At 47.2% G+C, this 25396-nt stretch overlaps 1 protein-coding gene across 3 annotated transcripts; it reads right to left on the minus strand.

Moving 5' to 3' along the window:
• LOC102462875 (cytosolic phospholipase A2 gamma-like) lies at nt 1-24259 on the minus strand. 3 transcript variants are annotated; one of them, XM_075911999.2, is made up of 14 exons: nt 24243-24259; nt 20561-20694; nt 19955-20071; nt 18458-18597; nt 17978-18176; nt 16432-16546; nt 13925-14065; nt 12816-12869; nt 11866-11916; nt 9754-9879; nt 7833-7928; nt 4985-5208; nt 3875-4043; nt 1-1805 (listed from the first exon to the last, which is right to left on the minus strand). In XM_075911999.2, exons 2-14 carry the CDS (start codon nt 20576-20578, stop codon nt 1633-1635), a joined length of 1623 nt encoding a protein of 540 aa, XP_075768114.2. In that variant the 5' UTR covers nt 20579-20694; nt 24243-24259; the 3' UTR covers nt 1-1632. The 3 variants fall into 3 exon arrangements, with proteins under 3 accessions (XP_075768114.2, XP_075768113.2, XP_006135760.3); XM_075911998.2 differs by having other exon boundaries at nt 18458-18600; XM_006135698.5 differs by having other exon boundaries at nt 2-1805; nt 4985-5139; nt 18458-18600.
• Between the last annotated feature and the right edge of the window lie 1137 nt (nt 24260-25396).

Consider the following 25396-nt stretch of genomic DNA (forward strand, 5'->3'; position numbering starts at 1 on the left):
TTTAGTTTGGAAAAAAGAAGATTAAGGGGGGACATGATAGCGGTTTTCAAATATCTAAAAGGGTGTCACAAGGAGGAAGGAGAAAATTTGTTCCTCTTGGTTTCTGAGGACAGGCCAAGGAGTAATGGGCTTAAAGTGCAGCAAGGGAGGTTTAGATTGGACATTAGGAAAAAATTCCTAACTGTCAGGGTGGTCAACTATTGGAATAAATTGCCAAGGGAGGTGGTGGAATCTCCCTCTCTGGAGATATTTAAGAACAGGTTAGATAGACATCTGTCAGGGATGGTGTAGACTGAACTTGGTCCTGCCTTGAGGGTGGGGGGCTGGACTCGATGACCTCTCGAGGTCCCTTCCAGTCCTATTATTCTATGATTCTATGATTCTATAAGATATTGTATATGAATCTGTTATCATTACCTATTATATATGATTTTATCTATCTAGCCTTATCACTGTTAACTATTGTATATGTGTCCATCTGATAATCATCAAGTACTATCTACTTCCTTACATTCCCTCCCTCCTATCTATCTACCTATCTCCACACACCCCCTCTATCTATCTATCTATCTATCTATCTATCTATCTATCTATCTATCTATCTATCTATCTATCTATCTATCTATCTATCTATCTATCTATCTATCTATCTATCTATCTATCTATCTATCTATCCCCACACCCCCACCTCTCCCTCCCTCTCTCCCTCAGGTCATGTTACTAATTGGAGGGCGACATTCACAAAAGAGCTTGGCTCCCAGCTGCCCTATTCCGCAGGGGAAGCCCAGCCACCGGGCCCCACTGGGATTCACCTGCCCCTCACTCAGCTGTGGCTGAAACCTGCCTTGTGTCAGGCGACACCTCAGTTCTGGTTTTAAGAGTCCCTGGGCCTTGGGCACTGGGCCGGGAGGATGGGGCTGCAGGACACAGGCCCTGAGGCAGAAATCTAGGTGCCTAGGAGATGCCCCGGCAGCATCTTAGGTGCTGAGGGAGTTCTGTGTTTCACAACAACTGAGCAAGAGTCTTGAGGTGCCGAAATCTGGGGCTTGGGCCCCTACAGGGCAGTTCGGTGCCTAAATCCCTTTGTGAATCTAACCCACTTTTCCCTGCTGCTGTTTGGTTCTGAATGTGCACAGTGTACAGCAGGGGTGGGCAAACACCAGCCTACGGCCGGATCGGATCTGCCAGGCCACTCACTGGCGTATTTACCGGCGCCTCTGCAGGTACAGGGCTCCCAGCTCCCATTGGTGGCAGATCACTGCTCCCGGCCAATGGGAGCTTCGGCCGCCCGTACCTGTGGAGGTGCAGTTAAATATAGTGACCACGGCCCACCAGGGGCTAACCCCGGTGAACCGCCGCCAATGTATTGCCCATCCCTGGTGTATAGTGTCGTGTGTGAGTCAGGCAAAGATTTTTCTAGTGATAGAAATGTAGCCGTGTTAGTCTGGTGTAGCTGAAACAAAATACAGGACTATGCAGCACTTTAAAGACTAACAAGATGGTTTATTAGATGATGAGCTTTTGTGATCTGAGGAAGTGGGTCTGGCCCACGAAAGCTTTAAAGTGCTACATAGTCCTGTATTTTGTTTCAAAGATTTTTCTGTCTTTCTTGAACCAAAAAGAGAGGTGGTTTTAAAATCTCTTGGTGGGAGAGGACACAATGCTCCGGATCTGCTCCAGAATCTTCTCCTTGTTTTCGGTCACGTTCCTCCTCGCCTTGTTGAGGAGTTCTTCCATCTCTTGCCTTGTGTAGGACATACGAAGGGTGGGAAAGTTCTTTCTGGTCTGTTCAATTTCTTGTGGTCCTAAAAGAGGTGGGGAAGGGCAGAAGGGACAAAAACGATGGTTTTGCTTAGACACTTTTCCAACACCCTAAAAGAAAGAATCAGTCGCCTAAAGAGGAGGGGGGACTACATGGCCAACTCCTTGTGATCCCATAGAATCACAGAAAAGTTGGGCTGAAAAGGAGATTGGGGGGGACATCTCCTCCAGCTGCCTTTGCTGAGGCACGTGAACACAGACCAACCCTGATAGGGGTTTTTCCAGCCGATTCCTAAATCTTCTGTTCAGGATTCCCTGGTATCCCATGGAAAACAGGTCAAAGCAAAACTACCCTTAGAGTTAAAAAAGTTTGTCTTAGTTCCCCACCACCACCACCCCAAAACACACAGATAACGAATCATTTTTCTCCATACATTTTAAAAAACAATAACAAATGGTCTGGTAGCACTTTATATACTAACAAAACATGTCGATGGTGTGATGAACTTTCGTGGGCACAGCCCACTTCTTCAGACGACTGGAATTGGAGAACATTTCTGCTTGCCTAACCATAATCTGACAGATCTGCAGGTGGCGGTCTTGTCACAGGACAGATCCTCAAGCCAAATTCACAGAGAAAGCTTGGAATTACATTACATACACTAATTCAATTCACAGGCTAATGGACTTTATCATGATTTAAACTGGAAGAGACTCTACCAGGAAAGGTGCTAACAGCTCTCTGAGTTGTATCCTTCCTGTCTTAACAATCTATCTATCTATCGACTTTGATCGTTATCTGCTTAGGTATAGCACCCATTCTCCAGATACTTAAAGACAAAACAGGAAGGGGGTAGGAGACAGAGCGTCATCCTCTTCCCCCCTTCCTTTCTCCTATTTATGTCGAGTTTTCATATCTCCTACTCATAACTCCGGTCATCTGCAGAAGTGGGTTGTGCCCATGAGAGCTCATGATCCCATCGACATGTTTTGTTAGTCTAGAAAGTGCTACCAGACCAGTTGTTGTTTTTTTTCTGTAACACACAAACACTCTAAAATGTGTAGGAGCTTCGGGGGCTAGCCGAGGTAGTCTGTCTGTCTGCGAGTCTGTCCAGCTGTCTGTGAGTCTGTATGTTCAAGAGCTCTTCCTAAACGGTAAAAGCAAGGACCACCGCTTTGGGGATTCAGCTTCCTCTCATCCTAACTTAACATAAGGACAGAGTTGGGCTGAGCCAGGAAAATGGAAGTGCCTGGAATGGGAGTGTTTTCCTGAGCACAGAAAGGGAGAGGTCCGGGAGCAGGGACATTTTGCTCTGCAGTGACCCCCTGGGGGCAGCAATTGCAGGGGAGAGCCCCATCCCCTGCCCTCAGACTCTCCTCGCCTCCCAGCCCCCTGCCCTGACTCCTGAACCCCCACCCCCTGCCCTCAGCCCCTCCTCATCTCCCAGCCCCCTGCCCTGACTCCTGAACCCCCACCCCCTGCCCTCAGCCCCTCCTAGTCTCCCAGCCCCCTGCCCTGACACCTGAACCCCCACCCCCTACCCTCAGCCCCCTGCTCTGACTCCTGCACCCCCACCCCCTGCCCTCAGCCCCTCCTCTGCTCCCAGCCCCCTGCCCTGACTCCTGAACCCCCACCCCCTGCCCTCTGGCCTGCTTCACCTCCCAGCCCCCTACTCTGACCCCTGAACCCCCCAACCCTCTGCCCTGAAGGACCCAAGCAACACTGGGGGAAAGTTCTAGTAGGCAATACATTTCAGAGCGCTCCGGTTTCGACACGTAGGGCGAGATTCACTGCTAGGACATGGAGAATCGCGGGGCCTCAGGCTGAGAACCTCCAAGCTCCCTGGGAGGAACACAGGCTGAATCGGGTGACCCAACTCCCTGTGCCATGAGGGAAGAGATGTGGGTGCCAGGGAACGGGACCCAGATACGCCTTCACACTCAGCTGGGAGCCGGCTCGGCTCACCCCTGGGAGGCCCAGGGAGGGGTGTGCACTGAGCACTGAAGGAGGTCGGCACCCAAGCTCAGTCTGGCTCAAGGCCCTTGTTGGCTTGGGGGTCTGTCATGTTTGTGGCTCACCCAGCAATGAGCCACCTAAGTACAACCCCTTTACCTGGACAGTTTTTCGTGTTGAAGAGTGGGAAGTGCATGACGGTGGGAGTGCCCTTTCCTTCAAAGACGTAGCAATTGGAGGGGTTGTCTTGGTCCTTAATCACTTCTGGATCTATCGGGGGGAATGGGATCTGATTTTCCTCACAATACTTGGACACCTTCTGGAGGGTCTGGGGAGGAAGGAAAAGTGATTTTATAACTAACTAACTAACTAGCTAGCTAGCTAAGTAACTAACTAACTAACTAACCTTTCCACAAATACAATATGATCCTGCTAATATGGCCAGGGTGAAGTGTGAATAACATAATTAATCTAAGACACACAACATCCACCTTGAAGGATCTTACCGAGAGCGGACGTCCCATGGAAACTAGACATAACCGGTAGCCAGAATCATTATATAACCACACATCTATGATGGCTGTGGGATTCAAAGCCTCCTAATGGCCCAGTCCCCGTTAAAACACATCCTCTCAGTGGCTTTGAGAATCTCCGCCCAAGGCGATGAGTGGAAATCAAGGCATCCAGATCCAAAAGCACAACTTGAATTTTTTTTCTCTCTTTTGATTTTTCTCGAAGTCACCCACGGGGATGTTTGTGTGGGAGACGCCCAAAGCCGCAACGTGCTCTGGTACTGGAGCCGCCCAAAGGAGCCAGCTGGAGCGTTGGTGAGTTTGGCTTGTAGGAACTGAACGAACCTTTCTGCTCCTTGGCTATGTAGCTACCACTGGAAATTAAAACATGGCCAAGCCGAAGGGCTACCGGGTAGGTCATTGGGGGGATGCGCACAGGGAATGTCAGTGGAGTTGCCATTTGGATGCAGAGGAAAGTTGAATGTTACGGAATTTCCTCTTCTGTGACATTCAAAGGCAAAAAGAGGTCATGGCGGGCCAGTCTCCCTTAACTCGCAGCCCGCAACCTAGCAAGGAGCCAGGTAAATATCCCTGCGTCCACACATCTCAAATCCACCCAGCCCCTTCCGAGACTCCAAGTTGCTGTTGGTAAGAAGAGTGGAGTCTCCCCGGGTCACGGCTGACGTGCCGCGTCCTCACGCCCTGCTCGATCCTGGGTCAGGTCTTGGGGCGGTGTCACGTCAATCGTGGAAGTTACCTCAAAGGGTTCCTTGATGCCGAAGTCGAAGGAGAGGATCAGCCCCACGCGCCTGGCCGGGCGGAGGACCAGCGGGTAGGCGCAGTTGTTAGCCACGCCAGCGTCGATCAAGTTGAGGACTTCGCGCTTGTCCAAGCCATCGGTATGGACGTTGTCTGCAAAAAACGGCCCCATGTCTTGATTTAGGCCTTCGGTGACTTGCTTGAGGCTGACATCTGCCATGCCTGGTTTAAAAGGTACCGAAGGTGCCGATCAGGTCCTAGTGGGATGTTCTAAGACACAGTCAGTAGTAAGGACCAGCAGCTACCTGCTTCCCTGCTGGCTGAGTCCCCGGCCGTCTGACTGGCTTTTGACTCCAGCTCGAATACTCTGCTAAGGATACCTGCTGTAACCACTAGGCACGACTCCTGCCCCTACCTTTCCCATCCTGGTGACTGACAAGTGTCTAATTCCAAGTGAAAAGAGTGGGAGTCACAGGCTGAACCGGCTCGGATGCTCACCTAAGTACCAGAAGGAGTGAGAACTGCGAGGAGGTGGCTGGGCCCAAGGACACAGAGAGAGGCGCAAGTAGGAATTGCAAAAAAAACCTAAATTACAATATTTTTCTGAAGGTGTTTAGGCACTTGGAAGTCAAAAATCTCATTGACAAACTGTACTTCTAAATCAGTCAGGCAACGCCGAACACAGCCGTCCCTAAATACCTTTGACAGTCTGGGCCTAGGTGTCTAAATCCCAATAACTCCAAGGCTGTGTCTAGACTGGCCAGTTTTTCCGGAAAATCAGCCGCTTTTCCGGAAAAACTTGCCAGCTGTCTACACTGGCTGCTTGAGTTTCCGCAGAAGCACTGACTTCCTACTGTAAGAAATCAGTGCTTCTTGCAGAAATACTATGCTGCTCCCGTTCGGGCAAAAGTCCCTTTTGCGCCAAACTTTAGCTCAAAAGGGCCAGTGTAGACAGCTGAGATGTGTTTTCCGCAAAAAAGCCCCGATCGTGAAAATGGCGATCGGGGCTTTTTTGTGAAAAAGTGCGTCTAGATTGGCCACGGACACTTTTCCACAAAAAGTGCTTTTGTGGAAAAGCATCCGTGCCAATCTAGATGTGCTTTTCTGAAAATGCTTTTGACGGAAAACTTTTCTGTTAAAAGCATTTCCGGAAAATCATGCCAGTCTAGACACAGCCCAAGTGTCTATTGGTATCTTGTTCTTGAAACTCCTCAGCTCCAATATTCAGAAAAGATCCTGTGAACTGGCAAATCAAAGCAAACAACCACTCCTGTTCCGCTCAGTTCCACGGGGAATCGCTTTTAAGTACTTCTGATGAACACGCAGAACGGAAACGGGAGCGGGTCAAACACTATCTGCTGTGACCACACACACAAAAGGAGCTGCGGTTTCCAAGTTGTTTCAATTCCACCTTTCAGTTCCTGTTTTTATGAAAATAGGGCAAGATTTCAATCCCAACCTCTCCCACAATAACCACAAGATTGGGGGGAGGAGAAGGGTTGTTGGTGAAAATGTGACTCTTAGGAAATGATCTTTTAGAATAACTAAAATATTGTTTTTGGCAAACTTGGCCCAGGTGTCTCCTCTGCACAGACAGTGGTGGGCGCCTTGCGACCCTTCTCATAAAGCAGACTGATTCCAATTCCACCCCAGCGCCCAGCAAGCGGAGAGGGGTTACTGGAAACCAGCAAAACCAAACACTCAGCAAAGGGGGGTGGAACTGAAGGCAGAGATGATCGTTTCCTGCCCCGTTTAGACACGTTCTTGCGCTGTGGAGACAGCCCACGCCGGGGGCAACTGCTGTAGCTCTAACAACCCTACTCTGGGACAGAGGGAAGCTCACTTCCTTTTCCACCTCCGCTCACCAGCTGATACATGGGAATGAGAACAGGGATCGGTCTGCAGGAAATCCACAGCTGTCACCGGGCACTTGGTCACAAGGGCAGAGGATGGGGAGTACAAATGGGACAATTTGGGAAAATTTTCATTCCCATTATACAGTATAGCCGCCCCTCCCCCACACTCACCCTCTGCTGCCCCCTAGTGCCCATTATACAGTATAGCCGCCCCTCCCCCACCCACCCTCTGCTGCCCCCTAGTGCCCATTATACAGTATAGCCGCCCCTCCCCCACCCTCACCCTCTGCTGCCCCCTAGTGCCCATTCTACAGTATAGCCGCCCCTTCCCCTCCCCACCCTCTGCTGCCCCCAGTGCCCATTATACAGTATAGCCGCCCCTTCCCCACCCACCCTCTGCTGCCCCCTAGTGCCCATTATACAGTATAGCCACCCCTTCCCCTCCCCACCCTCTGCTGCCCCCTAGTGCCCATTATACAGTATAGCCGCCCCTTCCCCTCCCCACCCTCTGCTGCCCCCTAGTGCCCATTATACAGTATAGCCGCCCCTTCCCCACCCACCCTCTGCTGCCCCCTAGTGCCCATTATACAGTATAGCCGCCCCTTCCCCTCCCCACCCTCTGCTGCCCCCAGTGCCCATTATACAGTATAGCCGCCCCTCCCCACCCCCACCCTCTGCTGCCCCCTAGTGACCATTATACAGTATAGCCGCCCCTTCCCCACCCACCCTCTGCTGCCCCCTAGTGCCCATTATACAGTATAGCCTCCCCTTCCCCAACCCACCCTCTGCTGCCCCCTAGTGCCCATTATACAGTATAGCCGCCCCTTCCCCAACCCACCCTCTGCTGCCCCAGTGCCCATTATACAATATAGCCGCCCCTTCCCCACCCACCCTCTGCTGCCCCTAGTGCCCATTATACAGTATAGCTGCCCCTTCTCTGCCCCCAATCTCTGGGGTGTGGAATGGCCTTGACTAATAATTGTTACTTACCGTTTTCATACAGAAAGTTGTTGGTGCTCCCCCATGTCCAGTTTTTGAAACAGGTCATCAACTTCAAGCATAAATTCAGGTATTTTGGGAGGAGTGCTGGTGAGGGAAGAACAATCGGTTTGACAAGTGATGCAGAACACACGTGAGTGGAAATGTGGTGAGTCACTGGCGGACACCTCCCACCTTTCCTGCCCCTGTGGTGGGTTGTGGTGGGGGTGGGGACGGGGATCGGCTTTTGTTGCTCCAACGGGGTCAGCAACCTTTCCAAAGAGCCAAGCTGAGCCTGACCTTACTTTCTTCTATTTAGTGATCTGCGCACCATTGATACTCGTTAAGGTTCATGACCGAGGAGCAGCACGTACCTGGGAACAGGGCTGCTATCAGGGACATTTCGGTTTAGACGGGGATAGGATAGAGGTCTGTAAAATCACGAGTAGTGGAAAATGTGAATAAGGAAAAGTTATTTACTTGTTCCTGTCACATAACAACAAGGGGTCACCCAATGACATGAATAGGTAGGAGGTTTTCAACAAAGCAGAGGAAGAATTTCTTCATGGGCACCACGAGATCGTATTTCTTTCCTGTCTGCTACCGCACACTGAGAGGATGTTTTGAGAGGACTAGCCACCACAAGGTCTCTTTCAGGCTGTGACTCGACTGCAGAGAGAAGTCAGAAGGAGATACACCCACTGTGAACCACAATTTGCATAGCCTCTCCCACTTTTCCAGAATTTGGCCCGTCCTCACTGAGCGGGATACAGGGTTGCCAAAAGGATACGTCCACTTTTTTCTAATCTGTTCCAAAAATGTGGACTTGTTCCTTGGAAGCGGTAGAGCTTTTCTGAAAATAGCTCTGCAGTGAAGACATAGCCTTCCTGTGGAGTTGGGATTGTGTTTTGTGTATTCTTTTGCATTTATCACCATCAAATTTAATTGATTATTTTGTTGATGGTTGATGGTTAGTGAAATCCCCCGCAAACCTTTCCAGTAATAGTTTTGGCTTAACTATTATGAGTAATTTTTTATCGTCTTCAGGCTTTGACATTTCACTTTTTTCCTTTTCTCCAGATGCTTTATGATGATGTTGAAGTACCCTGGTCCAGATCTCTGGAGGAAAACCTTATTTATCACCCTCCATTTAGAAAGCTGCCTATTTATTCCTAGTCTCGTGTCACATTTCAAAAAAGATGTGGAGAAACAGGAGAAGGGGCAGAGAAAAGCAACAAAAATGATGAAAGGTCTAGAAACCATGAGCTAGGAGGGAAGACTGAAAGAACTGGGCTTGTTTAGTTTGGAAAGGAGAAGACAGAGAGGGGACATGAGAGCTGGTTTCAAGTATCGGAAAGGGTGTTACAAGGTGGAGGTAGAAACATTGTTCTCCTTGGCCTCTAAAGATAGAACAAGAAGCAAGGGGCTTAAACTGCAGCAAGAGTGGTTGACGTTGGACATTAGGAAAATCTTCCTGCCTGTCAGGGTGGTGAAACACTGGAATAAATTGCCCAGGGAGGTTGTGGAGTCTCCATCCCTGGAGATATTTAAGAGCAGGTTGGACACACACCTGTCAGGGATGATGGTCTAGATGGTTCTTGGTCCTGCTGGGAGGGCAGGGGACTGGACTCGATGACCTCTCGAGGTCCCTTCCACTGCTAGTATTTTATGATTCCATGATGCTATGAATCTTTTTTTCCTAAACTTTAACCTGATAGTGATGATGACATCCTTTTCGTTTTCCTCTTAAGATCAGGGAAGAAATAGCAGAAGAAAGAGCTGACACAGTTGAAATGATGAATGACACAGGGGTATAATTCAAGGATCATTCTTCTCTTTTTTAGGAACATCTGGTTCTTTGCTCCCACATCTGAAGCAGGAATCAGGACATTCGGAAGCCTGTCTTACAGACCAAAGTTTCCATAAGACTTACCTGCATCTTTCTGTTGTGGTTTTATGATAGATTGAATCATGTTCCAAAATGCGCTTTCAAGGGTCTTCAAAAACTCATCTAAATTGTTTCCAAGTCTCATCACTTCAGAATTCTCGACTTCCTTCCCTACGTAAACGAAGGGGGAAATGAGCTTAGCTTTGAGATAAGCAATGGAAGGCTCATTGGATCCATTTTGGGGCACAGGGATGTTGAAAGGGGGTTAAGGCAATTTTGGTGGCCACTAATAAGAGATAGGTTTTAGGGTTCTAATTGCCTCAGTCCCTTTTGAAAATCTGAGCCTGTGTGTATTGGTACAGCTGTGGGAATTTGTGGGAATACTGGGAAACACATGGATGTTTTCAGCATGCAGCAATTCATTCATTCATTCATTCATTCATTCATTCATTCATTCATTCATTCATTCATTCAATGCATGGCTCTTCCCCATTCAAGTTCTTGAGCTCTCTGCTTAAGATTTTGATAAACTTTCAAAATGTTATCGATTTTGCTCACAATTTGGAACATACTGATTTTGGGGACTTTTTTTGGAGGGCATGGGGCGGGGGGAGAAAGAATTGAAATGAAATGCTTTTATACAACATACCATACCTTCCCAGAATGGAATGGTCATGTATGGCAGTGTTTCTTCTAAATCCACGGAACATAAAACAATAACACCAAGGATTTTTTTTTGAGCAAAACCAAGGAAACAGGGGGGGAAAAGATCAGGGGAAAGTTATTGAAGAACAACAGCAAGAAAAAAAAAGTCACATGCCCCTTTAAGTGCGGCCATTTTGAATTCCGTTGTTCTCTGTGGCACACCTCCGCTTGCCTCCACAGAACACAGTTTAAGTAACACTGATGTATAGTCTCTAATATTTCTTTGATATAGACTGCCTCTTTCAAAAAATCTAAAAAGAGAAAGTTTTGATTCACCTGAAAGGATTTTTTTCCCCCCAAACATTTTGAAATTGTTGGTCTGATTCATTCATCTGGACCTCATAACACCTCTGAATCCTGGCTTTTGGAAATCCTTTGGATGCCTATATTTCTTTAAAATCTGGACTCTATGCTGAGATTTACCACAAACATGAGGAGAGTTAGGTACCCAGAGAGGTTGGTGGCATTTGGGTACCTAACTCCCTTGGTCTTCTTTGATATCATACAGAAATGAGTTGAGATGAAGACTTTTAATGGCGCCAATGGGAATTGGACAATTGGCCAAGATTTTAAGGCATTTATGTGCCAAAATTTGAAAGACGTCGACAACATGATGTTTAGAAAAAATTAACTTGCATTTTAATTCATTGTTGTGTACAGTATTATCAAGGGAGTCCCTGGATATGAGAGATAGGATGGGTGAGGTAGGATCTGAAGAAGAGATTTCCTAAAAAATTCATGACTTTGACAGCCAGGAGGGCCCTTGGGATCGTCGCTTCTGACTACGTAGAGGACGGGGCATGAAAGAAGTTCTGGATTGATCTGAGATTTGCTCCCCATGCAAGTCCTAGAACAATATAACAAACTCCGGTGGCTGAGAGCTAGACGCTGGACAAATTCACACGGTAGAGTCAGGATTAATTGTTTTTTAAACAGTGAGGGTAATTAGCCAGTGGAAACACTTACCAAGGGACATGGTGGATTCTCCGACTATGTCAATTTTTTAATCAAGAGGATTTTTTTCCAATAAGATGTATTATTTTGGAGAAGTTCTCTTGCCTGTGCTAGGGAGGCGGTGAGACTAAATGCTTACAATGGTTCTTCCAGGCCTAGGAAGCCATATTTCTCTTGTGGATACTGATATCTGCTTTGTGGGTTTAGGGTATCTCTCTCTGGAAGTGGTTTAGTGTAATGTGAGAAACCCTCTTTGGTACGAGAGACCCAATGTAGCAGCAGTTGTAAGCTGGAAGAGAGAATCTTTCTATCGATGGAGCTAATGTGGTTGGGGAACTAGAAATGAAGGACCCCCAAAAATCTCCTTCTGCCAGCATATGCTGCATCTACTCTTGGGGGGCTCACCCTCACACAGTGGTGCAGATTGGAAATAGCTCCTTTCACTTCAGTGGAGTCATGTCAGGACAAAGAAAACCAACCAGAAACACAGGGACCCACCTTGAGAATCCAAAGGTTTCTGGACTCCTTGGAATAGCGCCATAACGTGTGCTCAGAAATGGAAAACAAAACATGCATTAGGAATCATTTCTTATGACTATTGACACTAAACCATAATCTAGGTTCTGAATTATAAAGTGGAGTCATTTTTTCCCATTAAGATTTGAGGTTGATTGAGATCTCGGTATGAAGAACATGGTTTTGATCTGGCTTTCACTGGTATAGCTCACAAGAATTTCTACCTCATGGGAAATTTTGGACATTCTGACATTTGTTTTCTTCTCAACTATGTTCAAAAAGTCAGCTTTTCAAAATATCAGAACTTTGGAAATATTTCAATTCAGAAAGTTTAAATTAACCTTACAAAATGTTTTCATTCAACAACAGCGAAGCAGTAGCAGGTAACAGCTAATCTTCTTATACTTTTTAGAAATATGCATCTGCCTTTGTGTCCGTTCATCTGTGAGCCCGTTTGTTCAAGGACATCTCTTTAACAAGAAGAGCTAAAACCACCACGTTTGCGACGCAACTTCCTCGTACCATAACTTCAAGCGAGGTTGGGGTTTGGCTGTGTCAGGACAATGGGATGTGCCTGGAATGGGATTGTTTTCCATAATAGGGAAGGGGAGTGGTCTGAGAGCAATGACAGTTATACTGAAGAATGGCCACAGGGGGGAGTAAGGTTCCATAGATTTGGCTGAGGCAGCTGTAACCCCATTGCGCCAACAGAGGGCAGGGGTGGAGAAACGAAGTGCTATCTACTATGTATGACAGACAGTTCGTCTATCTATCTGTCTGTGTGTCTGTCTGACCCAGTTGGGGAACATACACCCTTCCCTTGGCTGTGCCTGCTGCAGCTGCAGTTGCCATAGAGAGATGCTTCCACGGGGGCCCTGTTCCAATTCAACAAATGGCCCACCCCTACCTTCAATACACAGAAATTTCAGCACCTATTAAATAGTGTATGTTTTCCTGCATGCTTCCCAAGGCACTTCCCCAGAGACCTGGAAAAAAAAGGAAAATAAATATTGGTCACGGTGGAGCTAAGAGAACAAGAAGTCTATCTGAATAATGTGTCAAGAGCTGTCAGGATGGTGGCCCAACTGGCAGACCAGTCTCTGATGGGGGTGTTGGTGTTTTGCACCTTGGTTCGTGCATGGATCCATTCCTGAAATCGTTCATTTTAAGTAGAGGAGGTTAAAATTTTCCAACATTTTACCCTTTGCATCTCCCCCCTGTTCTCCCACCATGACTGAGTCACTCCTACACATACCTAGGGAATGGTAGGGGCACCTTACTCACCTTCCTCCCAGAAGGGTCTGGAGACCCAGTGGACTCTAGGGTGGGAGTTTGGCTCGTGGAATTTTCCCACATTAATCTTAGAATCACAGAATCGTAGAAGCCAAGAACCAGAGGCGACCTTGAGGGGTCATCGTGTCCCGTCCCTGCCCTCACATCGATTTCTCTGTTCTATACAGGCTTGGTGCATGTGAGAGGAGATATTTTGGTCCTTCACTGCACCCCGGGGTGGTGTGTAATGGTCAGATTCCTGGTCAGAGACTCTAGCTCATTCCCTGCCGTATTGTGAAAAAGGAGCTCTAGATCATGGGTTCCCAAACTGGGGGGGCGTGAAGAAATTCTGGGGGTGTGCGAGGTTACCCAGGCCTTCATCAATTCCCCCCCTCAAGAAAGAGCCCAGTGTGCCATATTGTGAAACAGGAGCTCTAGATCATAGGTTCCCAAACTCAAGAAAGAGCCCAGTCGGCCTGTCTGCTCAGCCACCGAAACACGTACAGCTCGGGCTGGCTGCGGCAGATTTCAAAATGGCCCCTTAAAAGGGCAGGGCAATTTTTTTTTTTTTTTTTGCCCCACAAGTTTTGCTGCTATTTTTGGAGGTGGGGTGTGAGGGTTTCTCAAAAATCAAAAAGGGGGGCATGATGCTGAAAAGTCTGGGAACCGCTGCTCTAGATAGTCTACTGAGCCCTTGCAGCTTCTAGCCCCACCCTGGCAGACGGGTATCATCTCACTCAGCTGGAAATCTAGGGGCTTTGCTGCTCACTTTGCAAGTAGCTGATGTCTTTCTCTTCCTGTGGTGCTGTCAAATTCCCACCCTGGAATTTGCTTCCCAAAGCTTTAGTTCTCACGAATACATCCAGGCCAGGAAAGCCAGACTCATCGGGGGTGAATTCAAACCAGGCCCCTGTGAAACACAGATAAGGTAAGAACATAAGAATGGCCACACAAAGTCAGGCCAAAGATCCATCTTGCCCCGTCTTGTAACAGTGGCCACTGCCAGGTGCCCACAGGGAATGAACAGAACGAGATCATCAGGTGATCCTGCCCCATCAGCCTTTGACAAACAGAGCCTAGGCACACCATTCCTACCCATCCCTCATCCTGACTAATAGCCATTGATGGGCCTAACCTTCATGAACGTATCTAGCTCATGTTTGACCCCTGTTAAAAATCCTGATCTTCACAACATCCTCTGGCAAGGAGTTCCGCAGATTGGCTGTGTGTTAAACCTGTTACCTCTGAATTTCATTGGGTGACCCCTAGTTCTTATGTCATGGGCACAAGTAAATAACGTTCCCTTCTTCACCTGTCATCACTCTATAGACCTCTAGCCTGTCCCCTTTTAGTCTCCCTTTTTCTCTGCAAATCACTAATCATTTTGGTTGCCATTTCGGAACCTTTTCCCAGTGGTTTAGAAAATGTGCCCTTTCGGTTGCCAATTTTTTGTTCCTTTTTTGGCTCAGGGTAATAATTTCTCAGCCCCTTCTCCCTGCCCCTTCCTCCTCCCCCCAGTTTATTTGCTCCACCCAATTTCTCAGTCTGGCATGAAAATGGCCATGGATGAAAAAACATTTTCCACTGTGACCTCCGACAACTAGTGTTTCTTCTCTAAGCCGGTATGGCCTGTCCTTGTGTATCCCAGCCCCTCTGCACCCACCCTCCAACACTATCTCTAACTCCGACCAAAGGTAGAAGGGGAAAATGAGCCATAATTGTAGAATCCTTAAACACTAGCATGGGAAGGGACGTTGAGAGGTCATCAAGTCTGGCCCCCTGCCCTCACTGCAGGACCAAGCACCGTCTAGATCATCCCTGTCCAACCTGCTCTTCGATATCTCCAGAGATGGAGATTCCACAGCCTCCCCAGGCAACTTATTCCAGTGTTTCACCCCCCTGACAGGCAGGAAGTTTTTCCTAATGTCCAACCTCAACCTCCCTTGCTGCAGTTTAAGCCCATTGTGTCTTGTCCGGTCCTCAGAGGCCAAGGAGAACAATTGTTTCTCCCTCCCCTTTGTAACACCCTTTTAGATATCTGTAAACCACTCTCATGTCCCCTCTCACTCTTCTCCTTTCCAAACTAAACAAGCCCAATTTTTTCAGCCTTCCCATCTAGCTCTTGTTTTCTAGTCAAAAGAGCCAAATCTAAAAGCGATACATTTAACAGCAGAACTGATTGAAAAAGGAAACAACAGTTTGATATTTTCGTAAGTTTCCCAACTTCTTTTCCTTTTCCAAATAGACCCCCCTCTTTGAAATACATTGGAAACATTTGCAAGGCAGCGGTCTGTCAGATACATAGAATCATAGAATCATAGGACTGGAAGGAACCTCGAGAGGTCATCGAGTCCAGCCCCCCGCCCTCAAGGCAGGACCAAGCTCCGTCTACACCATCCCTGACAGATGTCTATCTAACCTGTTCTTAAATATCTCCAGAGAGGGAGATTCCACCACCTCCCTTGGCAATTTATTCCAATATTTGACCACCCTGACAGTTAGGAATTTTTTCCTAATATCTAATCTAAACCTCCCTTGCTGCACTTTAAGCCCATTACTCCTTGGCCTGTCCTCAGAAACCAAGAGGAACAAATTTTCTCCTTCCTCCTTGTGACACCCTTTTAGATATTTGAAAACCGCTATCATGTCCTCCCTTAATCTTCTTTTTTCCAAACTAAACAAGCCCAGTTCATGAAGCCTGGCTTCATAGGTCATGTTCTCTAAACCTTTAATCATTCTTGTTGCTCTTCTCTGTACCCTTTCCAATTTCTCCACATCTTTCTTTCTGAAATGTGGCGCCCAGAACTGGACACAGTACTCCAGCTGAGGCCTAACTAGTGCTGATTGAAAAAGGAAACAACAGTTTGATATTTTCTTAAGTTTCCCAACTTATTTTCCTTTTCCAAATAGACCCCCCTTTTGAAATACATTGGAAACATTTGCAAGGCAGCGGTCTGTCAGATACATGTTTGATGTATTGCTCAAAGTCACTATTGAAATAATCATGGGAAATTGTCATTTTTTGGCCAAACTTTCTTTTTATTTTAAGGAAGAGCATCAATAACCATTTTGGTAGAATGGGTTATAAAACTGTCAGATACAGGTTTGATGAATTGCTCAAAGTCACTATTGAAATAATCATGGGAAATTGTCATTTTTTGGACAATTTTTTTTAATGGAGATCACCAGTAACCATTTTGGTAGAATGGGTCATAAAACTGTGATTGAAAATTAGGAAGAGAGAGATGAGAGGTTTGTGAAAAAACATGTTTTTACCTGGACTTGTCTGATCTTTGTCAAACGTGTTCTGTTCTATTGCTGCATAGATGGGGTACGGGTTAATCCCATTACTGGAGGCAGCCTTGTGTTCAGATAACTTTGTCTCATCATGCTGGAAAGGGGAGAATTGATTAGTGCAGAAAGAGAACAGTTCTGATGATATCCCCAGAAATTCGGTTCCTTACTAATTAGTTCAGGCTAAGAATAAAATCCTTTGTACCCAGATTACTATCATCTTCCCGGTTGTTCCCTCCTTCTAGCCTGCACTGTGCAGGCAAACAAGCAAGTCTTTACAGTCCGTGGTGGAGTCTTTCAAAGGGACGTGAGTGACTTAGGGCCAGAGTTTCAAAATTATTTGGCTCCTAAAGATGCAGAGAAGCACCTAAAGGGCTTTTCAAAACCAGCTAAGCAGAGTAAGTGCTTTTGGACATGTCTATGCTGGAGATAGAAAGTCTGCTCATCTGTTTGAGGAAACACAGTGTGTTAGGATGATAAAAATATCGGTGTTGCACCGGCAGGAGCAGAGGAAAGAGCTTAGCGCTCATGTGGGTGAGAGACCTCCAGCTCGGAATAACACTTCCCGCTCCGATACTTGAGTTCTATTTAAATCAATAGGAATTTGGGAGCAGTGAATCCAGGCAAAGCATTTTCCGGGGACTATTACATTCAATCAAAAAATTATTTTTTGTTGTTCTGAAATGACTTATGAATTCAGGTCAGATGTGGTGAATTCTTTCAGCTGAGGAAAAAAATTCCAAGAAAAATGCCAAGAAAAAGCACCATATTTATTTATTCAAATAAAAATGTAAATGCTTTGTTTTGGCCTGTTGGAAATGACACGTTTCGACTTTTTCCTTTGAGATGGGTTTTGGTTTGAAAATTTAGCTAAAGGGGCTAAAATCCCAACTCCAAAACTGACTTGAACTTTATCAAAATGGTTTGGGGTTAAATAATATTTTAGAAAAAAACACATCCAATAATGATTTCAAAATGGTCATTGCTGGAGAATCCACCCTGAAACTTGGTAAGAGGTTCCGATAGTTAATTCCTCTCACTGTCAAAACCAGACCATTTAAAGTCTGAACTTCTCTAACTTCTCTAACTTGTGCTGAGGCTTTTCTCTGCTCGATTGAAGAGACTGTGACAGAAATTTCTATTTCTCTTGCTCTTTTTCACATCGATTTACATTGTCGAAAGCTGAGGATTTGGGGATCAGATGCGAGGCTGAGATCGCCAAACAACCAAAGGGATTGAGTGGCCAAATTCCCACTCGTTTTAATGGGTCTCCAAATTCCTTAAACTGCTCACACTTTGGAAATGTTGAAACACCACAGTGATGTTTGAGAGCTCCTGGGAAGAGCCTGAGACCTACAAAGTTACCATGAGGGGTCAGAAAGCTTTCAAATACGAGCAGGAGTTATTATTTACTCTTTTATTCCTGAATCTCAAGTACTGCCGAGAGACAGAGAGAGAACACAATGGACTATATTAAGTGAATACCTAACTTTTCAGTGGTACCACTCTAAATTTACATAGAACCCACCAGTTTCAATATACTTTTGACAACGAACGCTTCCCAGACATCGGTCAGAGAGAAGAGTTTATCTTCAGCTGCCTTTGCCGCCGAATCCAACTCTTTTTTTAGATCAATTGGAGTCCAGTAAAGATCATTACATAGTTTTTCCTCCAGCGTCTCTACGTTCTCTGCCCAGTCCTTCTCGCTGTAGAGGGAGGACATGCACCTACGAATGAACCAGCGAGAGATGCGGCTTAGACTCGGGGTGTAGAATAGGGAACCACCCTTCCTCTTTTAATCTTCGGACCTTCTCTTTACAACGACGAATGATCAACCTGGAATGTTAATAACCCCTCTGTGATGTGACACGAAATTCTTCCAGGGCTGTCAGGAAGGAGCTCCATACCAAGAAGAGGGAAAGAGCCAAGGTCCTCTCCAGAGTGCTGAGCAAGAGAGAAACTCCATCATCTGCATCCCTCAGAAGCTATTCTGACGATGTGCACCTACCAGGTGGAACCCGACACCCCGCACAGGTACATGGCGGCGTCCAGCAGGCCTTGTTTCTTCATCTCCGCCAAGGTTCCCAGAAGGGCAATTGTGGCCCGCAGGCCCCCGCCTGATCCTAGCACAGCGATATTGGGCATGGTCTTCTGGGAGAGGGGAAGAGAAAATGACAAATGAAGGAAGAACGCTGAGGCCTTTCTGGTACTCAGCCCGGGGGCAGACACTTTCAGGGAAGGTATGAGTGTGAGGGATTAGAGGGCAATGCAGGTTCCTAACTCTCTCAGGTTTCCATTAGTCTTGAAATTTGGCTCAAACTTACTAGAGGTCTCTACTGTCTCCATGTTTACGACCCTCAATCTCCATGATTCCTGGGAGCCAGTCTGTTTGTACGTTAGAACAAATGTTTCACATACGAGGATCCGTCTTTGAGCCCCCAAAATGTCTGAAGTGCAGGTGGTCACAAAATGATTTTTATTCCTAGAAAATGTGGCTTTCTTGGAGGAACCAAACTGTTCATCAAAAATTAAGGGCCCGGGGGATTGGAGAGTTGTCCAAAAAACCCGAAATGCTCCCCAAATTGCCTGCTTTCCTTCACAATTGCAAAATGTTAATGTCGAAATTTAAAGTTTCAAAAGCATTAATTTTTTTTATCTGTAATGGACTTTTGGATGAAAAATGGTGATTTTGTGAAAGGAGGCACTGAATGCTAATGCACCAACAGGATCGATGAAAACGAGAGATACTGACTCCTGAGCACCAAAAAAATCAAGGTCACTCTCTCTTAGGAAGACTAGTGTGAGGAGGAAGCAGTGAAAGTTTCCTAAGCTGCATCTGCAAGGCCCAAAGACAGGAGAGGTCCCTCAGGTATGTCAGGTGTGTAGAGCTCTCTTCCCTCCAGGACCACCAATTTTTAATGCTAGGTAACTCTCCTGGGGGGTTCCCCACAGCTCCACCATGTCAGTAAGAGAGGCACCACAGCAGGTAGGCAGCAGTAGTTGGCTTTTACCCTCTGTGCAGTTCAACCAGCAGAGGGCGCTGTGATGCATGTAGGAAGCATGTTACGCATTCCCCATTCATTACTGATCTTAGCAATCTGTCCGTCAAGGGTCAATAGCGCACTCCACCCAACTCTCCCTCCCTGGGAATAGCTGAGGGCTGACAACCCCCGGCTCTGCCCTTTCATCCCGAACCCCTCCACTCCCACAAGGACGCAGGGTCAGTCCCTCCCGCCAGCTTATTTAGGGGCCTATAGAGGGTGGCATCTCCCCATGCCCCACAAAGCCCCATACTGCTTGACGGATGTCAGGGCTTTTGCCTCAAGCACCTAAGGCCCCAAGTTTGAACCCAGGATGCAAGTTGTGTGTGTCTGTGACCACGGGCCACCTCCCTGTGGTTTGGGAACATTCTGTTGCACGCTATACCGGGCACCTCCATCCCCAGGGGTGTGGCTAGTGTTCCAGGCTGTTCCCCTTAGCGCTATGGAGCATGACGGAGGCCTACCTCATCGCAGGAAACACCCAGGTTGTTGAGACAGTTCAGGACTTTCACCTTCCTGCTCCTGGTGGCTTCTTTCTCCCCTTCTGAGAGCTCCGGGGAAAATCGGACACTGGTGTCATCCTGCCAAAAATAAAAGGCCCTAAATTAAAAGCACGATTCCTTCAAAGGCCACCAAGAAGTGGAGATTTGGGGGGATAGGCGCAGCTCGTGTAACTGCCACCAGGCAGATTTGAACCTGGGACTCTAGGAGCCTCTACCCGCTGAGCTAAAAAGCAGCTGCCCTTTAGCTCAGCGGGTAGAGGCTCTTACACTCAGCTTCAGAGGTCGCAGGCCTAAATCAACCCTGTGGCCATTACACTATTACACGCCCCTCAGAAATTCCCTGCTTATATCTGTACCATGCCTGTACTTAGAAACCTCAGCCAAGGTCCCAGGCAGCGCTTGGCCAGTGACAGGCTTTCCAGGTCATTGAAAGTTCTGAGAAATTGGGGCAAAAGGGGGTATCAGTTTGAGTTGAACCGGATCCAAAAACTGCAAAACGTTTGTTCAAAAGGAGAGAACTCGAGTCTGGGTTGAACACAGCAAGTTTCTGTAAGATCAGTAATTTACCGCTCTTGGCTGAGACATTTTCACAGCTTCTTCTAGATTTCCTTGCGGAGATACTTCTTCTTCCAGTGGTAAACAGACTCTTCAAAGAGCGTTGAGGTGGGAGGGCCCAGTCAAAATCTGACACCTGTTTGCTTCTGTAACAATTTCAGGGAAAAGGAACATTGAATATAGCAACAGAGGAATATTGAGAGGGAATTGCAAAGGCAACTAATGGAGGTACGACCCCAAATCTTAATGGAAGTGTAAAAGAAAACAATCTAACTTCGAACTTCATTGTTTAGAGGTTCTAGTTTCCAGATATAAAAGCAGTAGTGACAGCATTTGTCACAATACAATTTCGGTTTATATTTGGCTGGGGATGGTGTAGTGTTTGGGCTTTGATAGACGTATCGAGCAATAGTAGGAAACAACAAAGGTAATTTCTGAAATTTTTTATTAGGTTTAGCTGTCAGCCATTTTGAGAGAAAAAAGTGTATTATTATTATTATATAATGTTGGAAAAGAGGAAACTTTTGAGAGAGGAAAAGTAGGAGAGATGAGAGATGGGTTATGAAAGATTTTTGGTAAAGCTTAGCCATCAGTCGTTTTGCGAGAAAAAAGTTGATCGTTATTATGCTGTTCGAAGAGGGGTAATTTTTAAGATAAGCTGAGAGAAAAGAGAGACTTTCATGAATTTTGGTTTGAAAAAGAAAGATTGTTGGTTAAGTTTAGAGGATACACGAAAGAAAGGTTAATTTACCTAGAAGACAGAGTTGTTTGTTTTATACTTTAGTAAATACAGGCTAATGCCAGGATTAGAAAAGAAGAAAAATTCGGAATAGCTTTAAAAATGGAGGCGAAGTCTGTGTTTAATCACACATACTGGTGTGAGAATCTAGTTTGTTGTAAAGATTAGCAAATGTCTGGTAACGTGGGGATTAAAAGGAATAGCAGTACGGAAAATATAAACACTAGCGGAAAAATCCGTGTTTAGTTACACACACTGGTGTGGAAATGTGTCCGTTATTTAACTGAACTGTAGTGTCCAGGAGATGGATTTCCCTTGTGGACTGGTCCAGGCTGAGGATGAGAGTAGGGTAGAATTTTTGAAATCCTTGTGGAATTCTTCAAGAGTCTCTTTTCCGTGGGTCCATATGATGACGATGTCACCGATGTAGTGTACGTAAAGTGGGGTATATGTGAAGGGCATGTACAGAAGCCTGTTGGTGAGCATTTGAGCTTGCCTAGCCGCAGTCTGGCAGACCTGCAAGCAGCTCCCTTGCCACAAACCAGCTCTACAAGCCAAATACACAGAGAAGCCCAGTTCATCCACAAATTCAATTCACATGCTAACGGACTCAATGGTGATATGGGCTGGTGGGGACTCAACCTACTTAATAACCAGGAAAGGTGCTACCACCTCTCTGAGTGGTACCCTCCCTGTCTAGCAATCTATCTATTGACTTGGATTTTTCTCTGCCTACGTTTAAGTACCCATTCTCAGATACTTAATGATGCTGACCCCCACCCCTCCCTTTTCCTTTCTCTCCCCCCTCCCCTTCCCCTCTCCTATTTATTTCGAGTTTTTATATCCCCAACTCATAACTCTGGTCATCTGCAGAAGTGGGCTGTGCCCAGGAAAGCTCATGACCCCATCGACATGTTTCGTTAGTCTATAAAGTGCTACCAGACCATTTTTTTTTCTGTAACAGACTAACTCGGCTACCCCCTGGAACACTTACGTGAGAGTGCAGTTTGTAGTAAAGATCAGTAAGCCAGCGGTAAAGTGGGAATTTAAAAACAATATAAATATGATAAAGCTTTAACAATGTGTATAGACACAGTGGAGTTTCTTGCAAAGATGGAGGAAAAGATGACTGTTTAGATTGAAAAAGAGAGAAAAGGCTTATTCGATGAAGGCAGGCTAAGAGAGAACCACTCAGGAAAGCTATAAATATTAATGCTAAGGATAGCTGAAGAAAGAGCATTTAAAAAGTAATAAGACTATTTTAAAATAAATTCAATATTAAGAGAAAAAACTATCAAGGTAGGTAAAGAGAGAAGCGTTTAGCAGGAAAAAGGATTATTCTAGAAAGGTGAGTTAAGACAAACATTTGAAACCCCTTTCAAACATTAAATCCAAAGGGAGGAGAAGAGGAGGTTTCATTGTATCTCTCTACGTATTTCGGAGAGCCTGCGTCCGTCTGTCTGTGCAGCTGAGTGTTTGTTGGAAACTTAAGGCTAGGATCACCGAATGTGGGATGTGGCTTCTTCTCACCCTAAGGTAATCTAAGGCCGGGGTTTGGTTGCGGCAGGACAACGGGAGGTGCCTGGAATGGGATGGGTTTCCAGAGCACGGCAAGGGAGGGGCGCGGAGAGGAGGCGCCATAGCACAGACTCACCACTGGGGGCAGCGATGCTGCAGAGCGACCCCTGGGGGCAGCTGTGGCAGGAGCACAGTGCCCACCTGCCATGGGGTCTCCTCCCTGCTGGTAGCCATGGCTCAGCCCAGCCCAGCCCCCACCAAGATCACAGGTGGGGGAGGTCGGGGCTACGGCCTAACCCGCCCCACCCCCAGAACATAGACAAGGGCAAAAACTGGGGCCCCTCTTAGCCCCCTGCCCCAGAGCACAGGGCAAAGCTAGGAGCTGCCACCCTCCCCCCCCATTCCCACAGCAGATGGCAGCGGAAACCAAGAATCCAGGGAGCAGGGAGCCACGGCCTGCCCCAGCGCTGCCCCCCCTTCCCCAGAGAAGCCATAAACCGTCCCCCCCCCCCCCCCCGGCAACCCCTGAGCAAACACGGAGGAGACGCCAGGGCCAACCGGAGACCTGCTTCTGGACCAACTTTACAATGTGGGACACCCCAGTTAACCTCCCCCCACATCTCCCAGCCCTGAGCCCCCCGCCCAGCTCCCCCCAGCCCTGCCCCTCCAGGCTTCTGCCCTGGCTTCTGCACCCCTCCCCCGCTGCCCTGAATCCCTCCACACACAACCCCCCCTCCACCCTGAGCCTTCCATCCCCCACACCTCCCAGCCCCCTGACTCGAATCCCGCACCTCCACGCTCTCCCCTGAGCCTACAAACCGTGGCCTTAACTCCTCCAATCCCACCCCTCCCTGACTTATTCCCCCTCCCCCACCGCTGAGGCCTCCCCCACTTCCTAACCTCCTCCCTGGCTCCTGCACCCCCCACTCACGTCCCTGAGTCCCCAACCGCTGCCATGAGTCCTGCACCCCGCTCTCTGCCCCTGTCTCCGGTGCTCAGATACCCCCCCCCTCCAATTGCATTCTCAGTCTCCTACCCCACCCAGCCACCGTATCAGAGTCCAGGCCCTGAGAAATGCCGGGTACGTGCGCTGGTTAAGTATAAAGGCAGGTGAAGAAAAGAAGTTTTGGAAGGGTTCTGCTGACGTTAAAAGTGAAGATGTTGCTAAAAAAAAGGGGAGTTTTAAAATATTGTCTAAAGCAGAGCGCGGTTCGGCGTCTGTGCAGGCCGGTTACCGGAGAAACACGTTAAAATCGGTCAGGATTGAATGTAGGGGAAGGCGAAGCGAAGAGTTCTTCTGCGAGATGAAATGAGCTCATGGAAGGAAAAGGGGCCTCGAAGGAGGAGAAAGAGAAATGGTGGAGACGGGATGAGAGTGAAAAAGAACCAAGTCCTGAAAAGCATCATGGGAAGGAGGGGGAGAGAGAGCTAGCTTACCCTCGAGGCTATTCTGGAGGAAGACAGAGGAACTCTGAACCCCAGCATATTTATACCCCCTTCTGGGCTGGGCCAATCTACGTCTGTATCACCATACATCGGAAGAACCAATCATACAGTCCTATGTTCTTTTAAAACAGCAGCTAACTCCCCCTACGCCCCTTCGCCCTTGCTTGAACTGTCTTATTTATAGGAAAAAAACCCAACCCGAGAACTCGAGGGTTTCCCTGAATTTAGCACTCGTACACGTGCATTTCTTTTACAAATTGCTGCACCAAGATTACCACCTTAGTAACCATAGTTCGGAGAAGTGTTTCCCCTTATCTCTCAGTGAGGCCAACTGAGAGACGGGTGTTTTTACAGCAATCAGAGCGTTCGCAGAAAGTGCATCTGCGAGGCCACAGGTCAGAGAGAAGAAGAGGAAATGCCAGTGAACGCCGCTGAAGTTTTGCAAAGGAAGGAGCACTTTCAAAGACGGGCCTTTCTGAAGGCGCACATCTCCCTTGAACACATCGACAGGTGTGTGTCACGTTACTGGATTTTAAGGTGAGCAGCCAGATCACTGCTACACCAAAGGGGGGGTGTTTGCCCCAAGGTGCATACAAAGGGGGCCATGTGAGGTGTCAAACAAAAGCCCACTGTCTACTGATTCTCTATATACTCTTCATAGACGTGTATAATGTCTGGGGAAGTTATAAACATGTACTCTGTATGGAGACTGGAAGTTTCTCTATATGTGGTTGAGCAACGGGCGAGAAAAGCTCAGCCTATGGACTTGCTAATTAGCAAGCCACCAGGAACAATCGGTACCAGAGACCCACCTGGGAAGGAATCTAGATGTCTGGCCACTGACCACGTGACTGTCTCCAGCTTGGGAGAGACCAGGAGGGGATATAAATACACCATGTGGCCGACTCCATCTTGGTGCTCAGCTCAGCTCTTCATCCCAGCGGCAGCCTAGCAGGGAACAACGAGCCGGGAAGAACTGTGCACCCATCCGGAAATAGGAAGTACACCAAGGACTGTTAAGCCAGCAGCGATAACACCTCTGCTGCGAGCCTGCATCGAGGACTGGGAGATTCGATGCATGTAATGTACGATACTGTAACAACCTCCCTCTCAGGCTTTTCTTTCTTTTAGTAATAAACCTTTCC

The sequence above is a fragment of the Pelodiscus sinensis genome, chromosome 30, assembly GCF_052426305.1.
Source record: "Pelodiscus sinensis isolate ZL-2025 chromosome 30, ASM5242630v1, whole genome shotgun sequence".
NCBI lineage: Eukaryota > Metazoa > Chordata > Testudines > Trionychidae > Pelodiscus > Pelodiscus sinensis.

Coding starts and splice junctions, on each gene's coding strand:
- LOC102462875 (XM_075911998.2), bottom strand. Junction 18,601..19,954: donor TGGGTGTTTCCTGCGATGAG/GTAGGCCTCCGT, acceptor CCCCTCTCCCAG/AAGACCATGCCCAATATCGC. Junction 12,870..13,924: donor AGACATCAGCTACTTGCAAA/GTGAGCAGCAAA, acceptor TTTTTTTTCCAG/GTCTCTGGGGAAGTGCCTTG.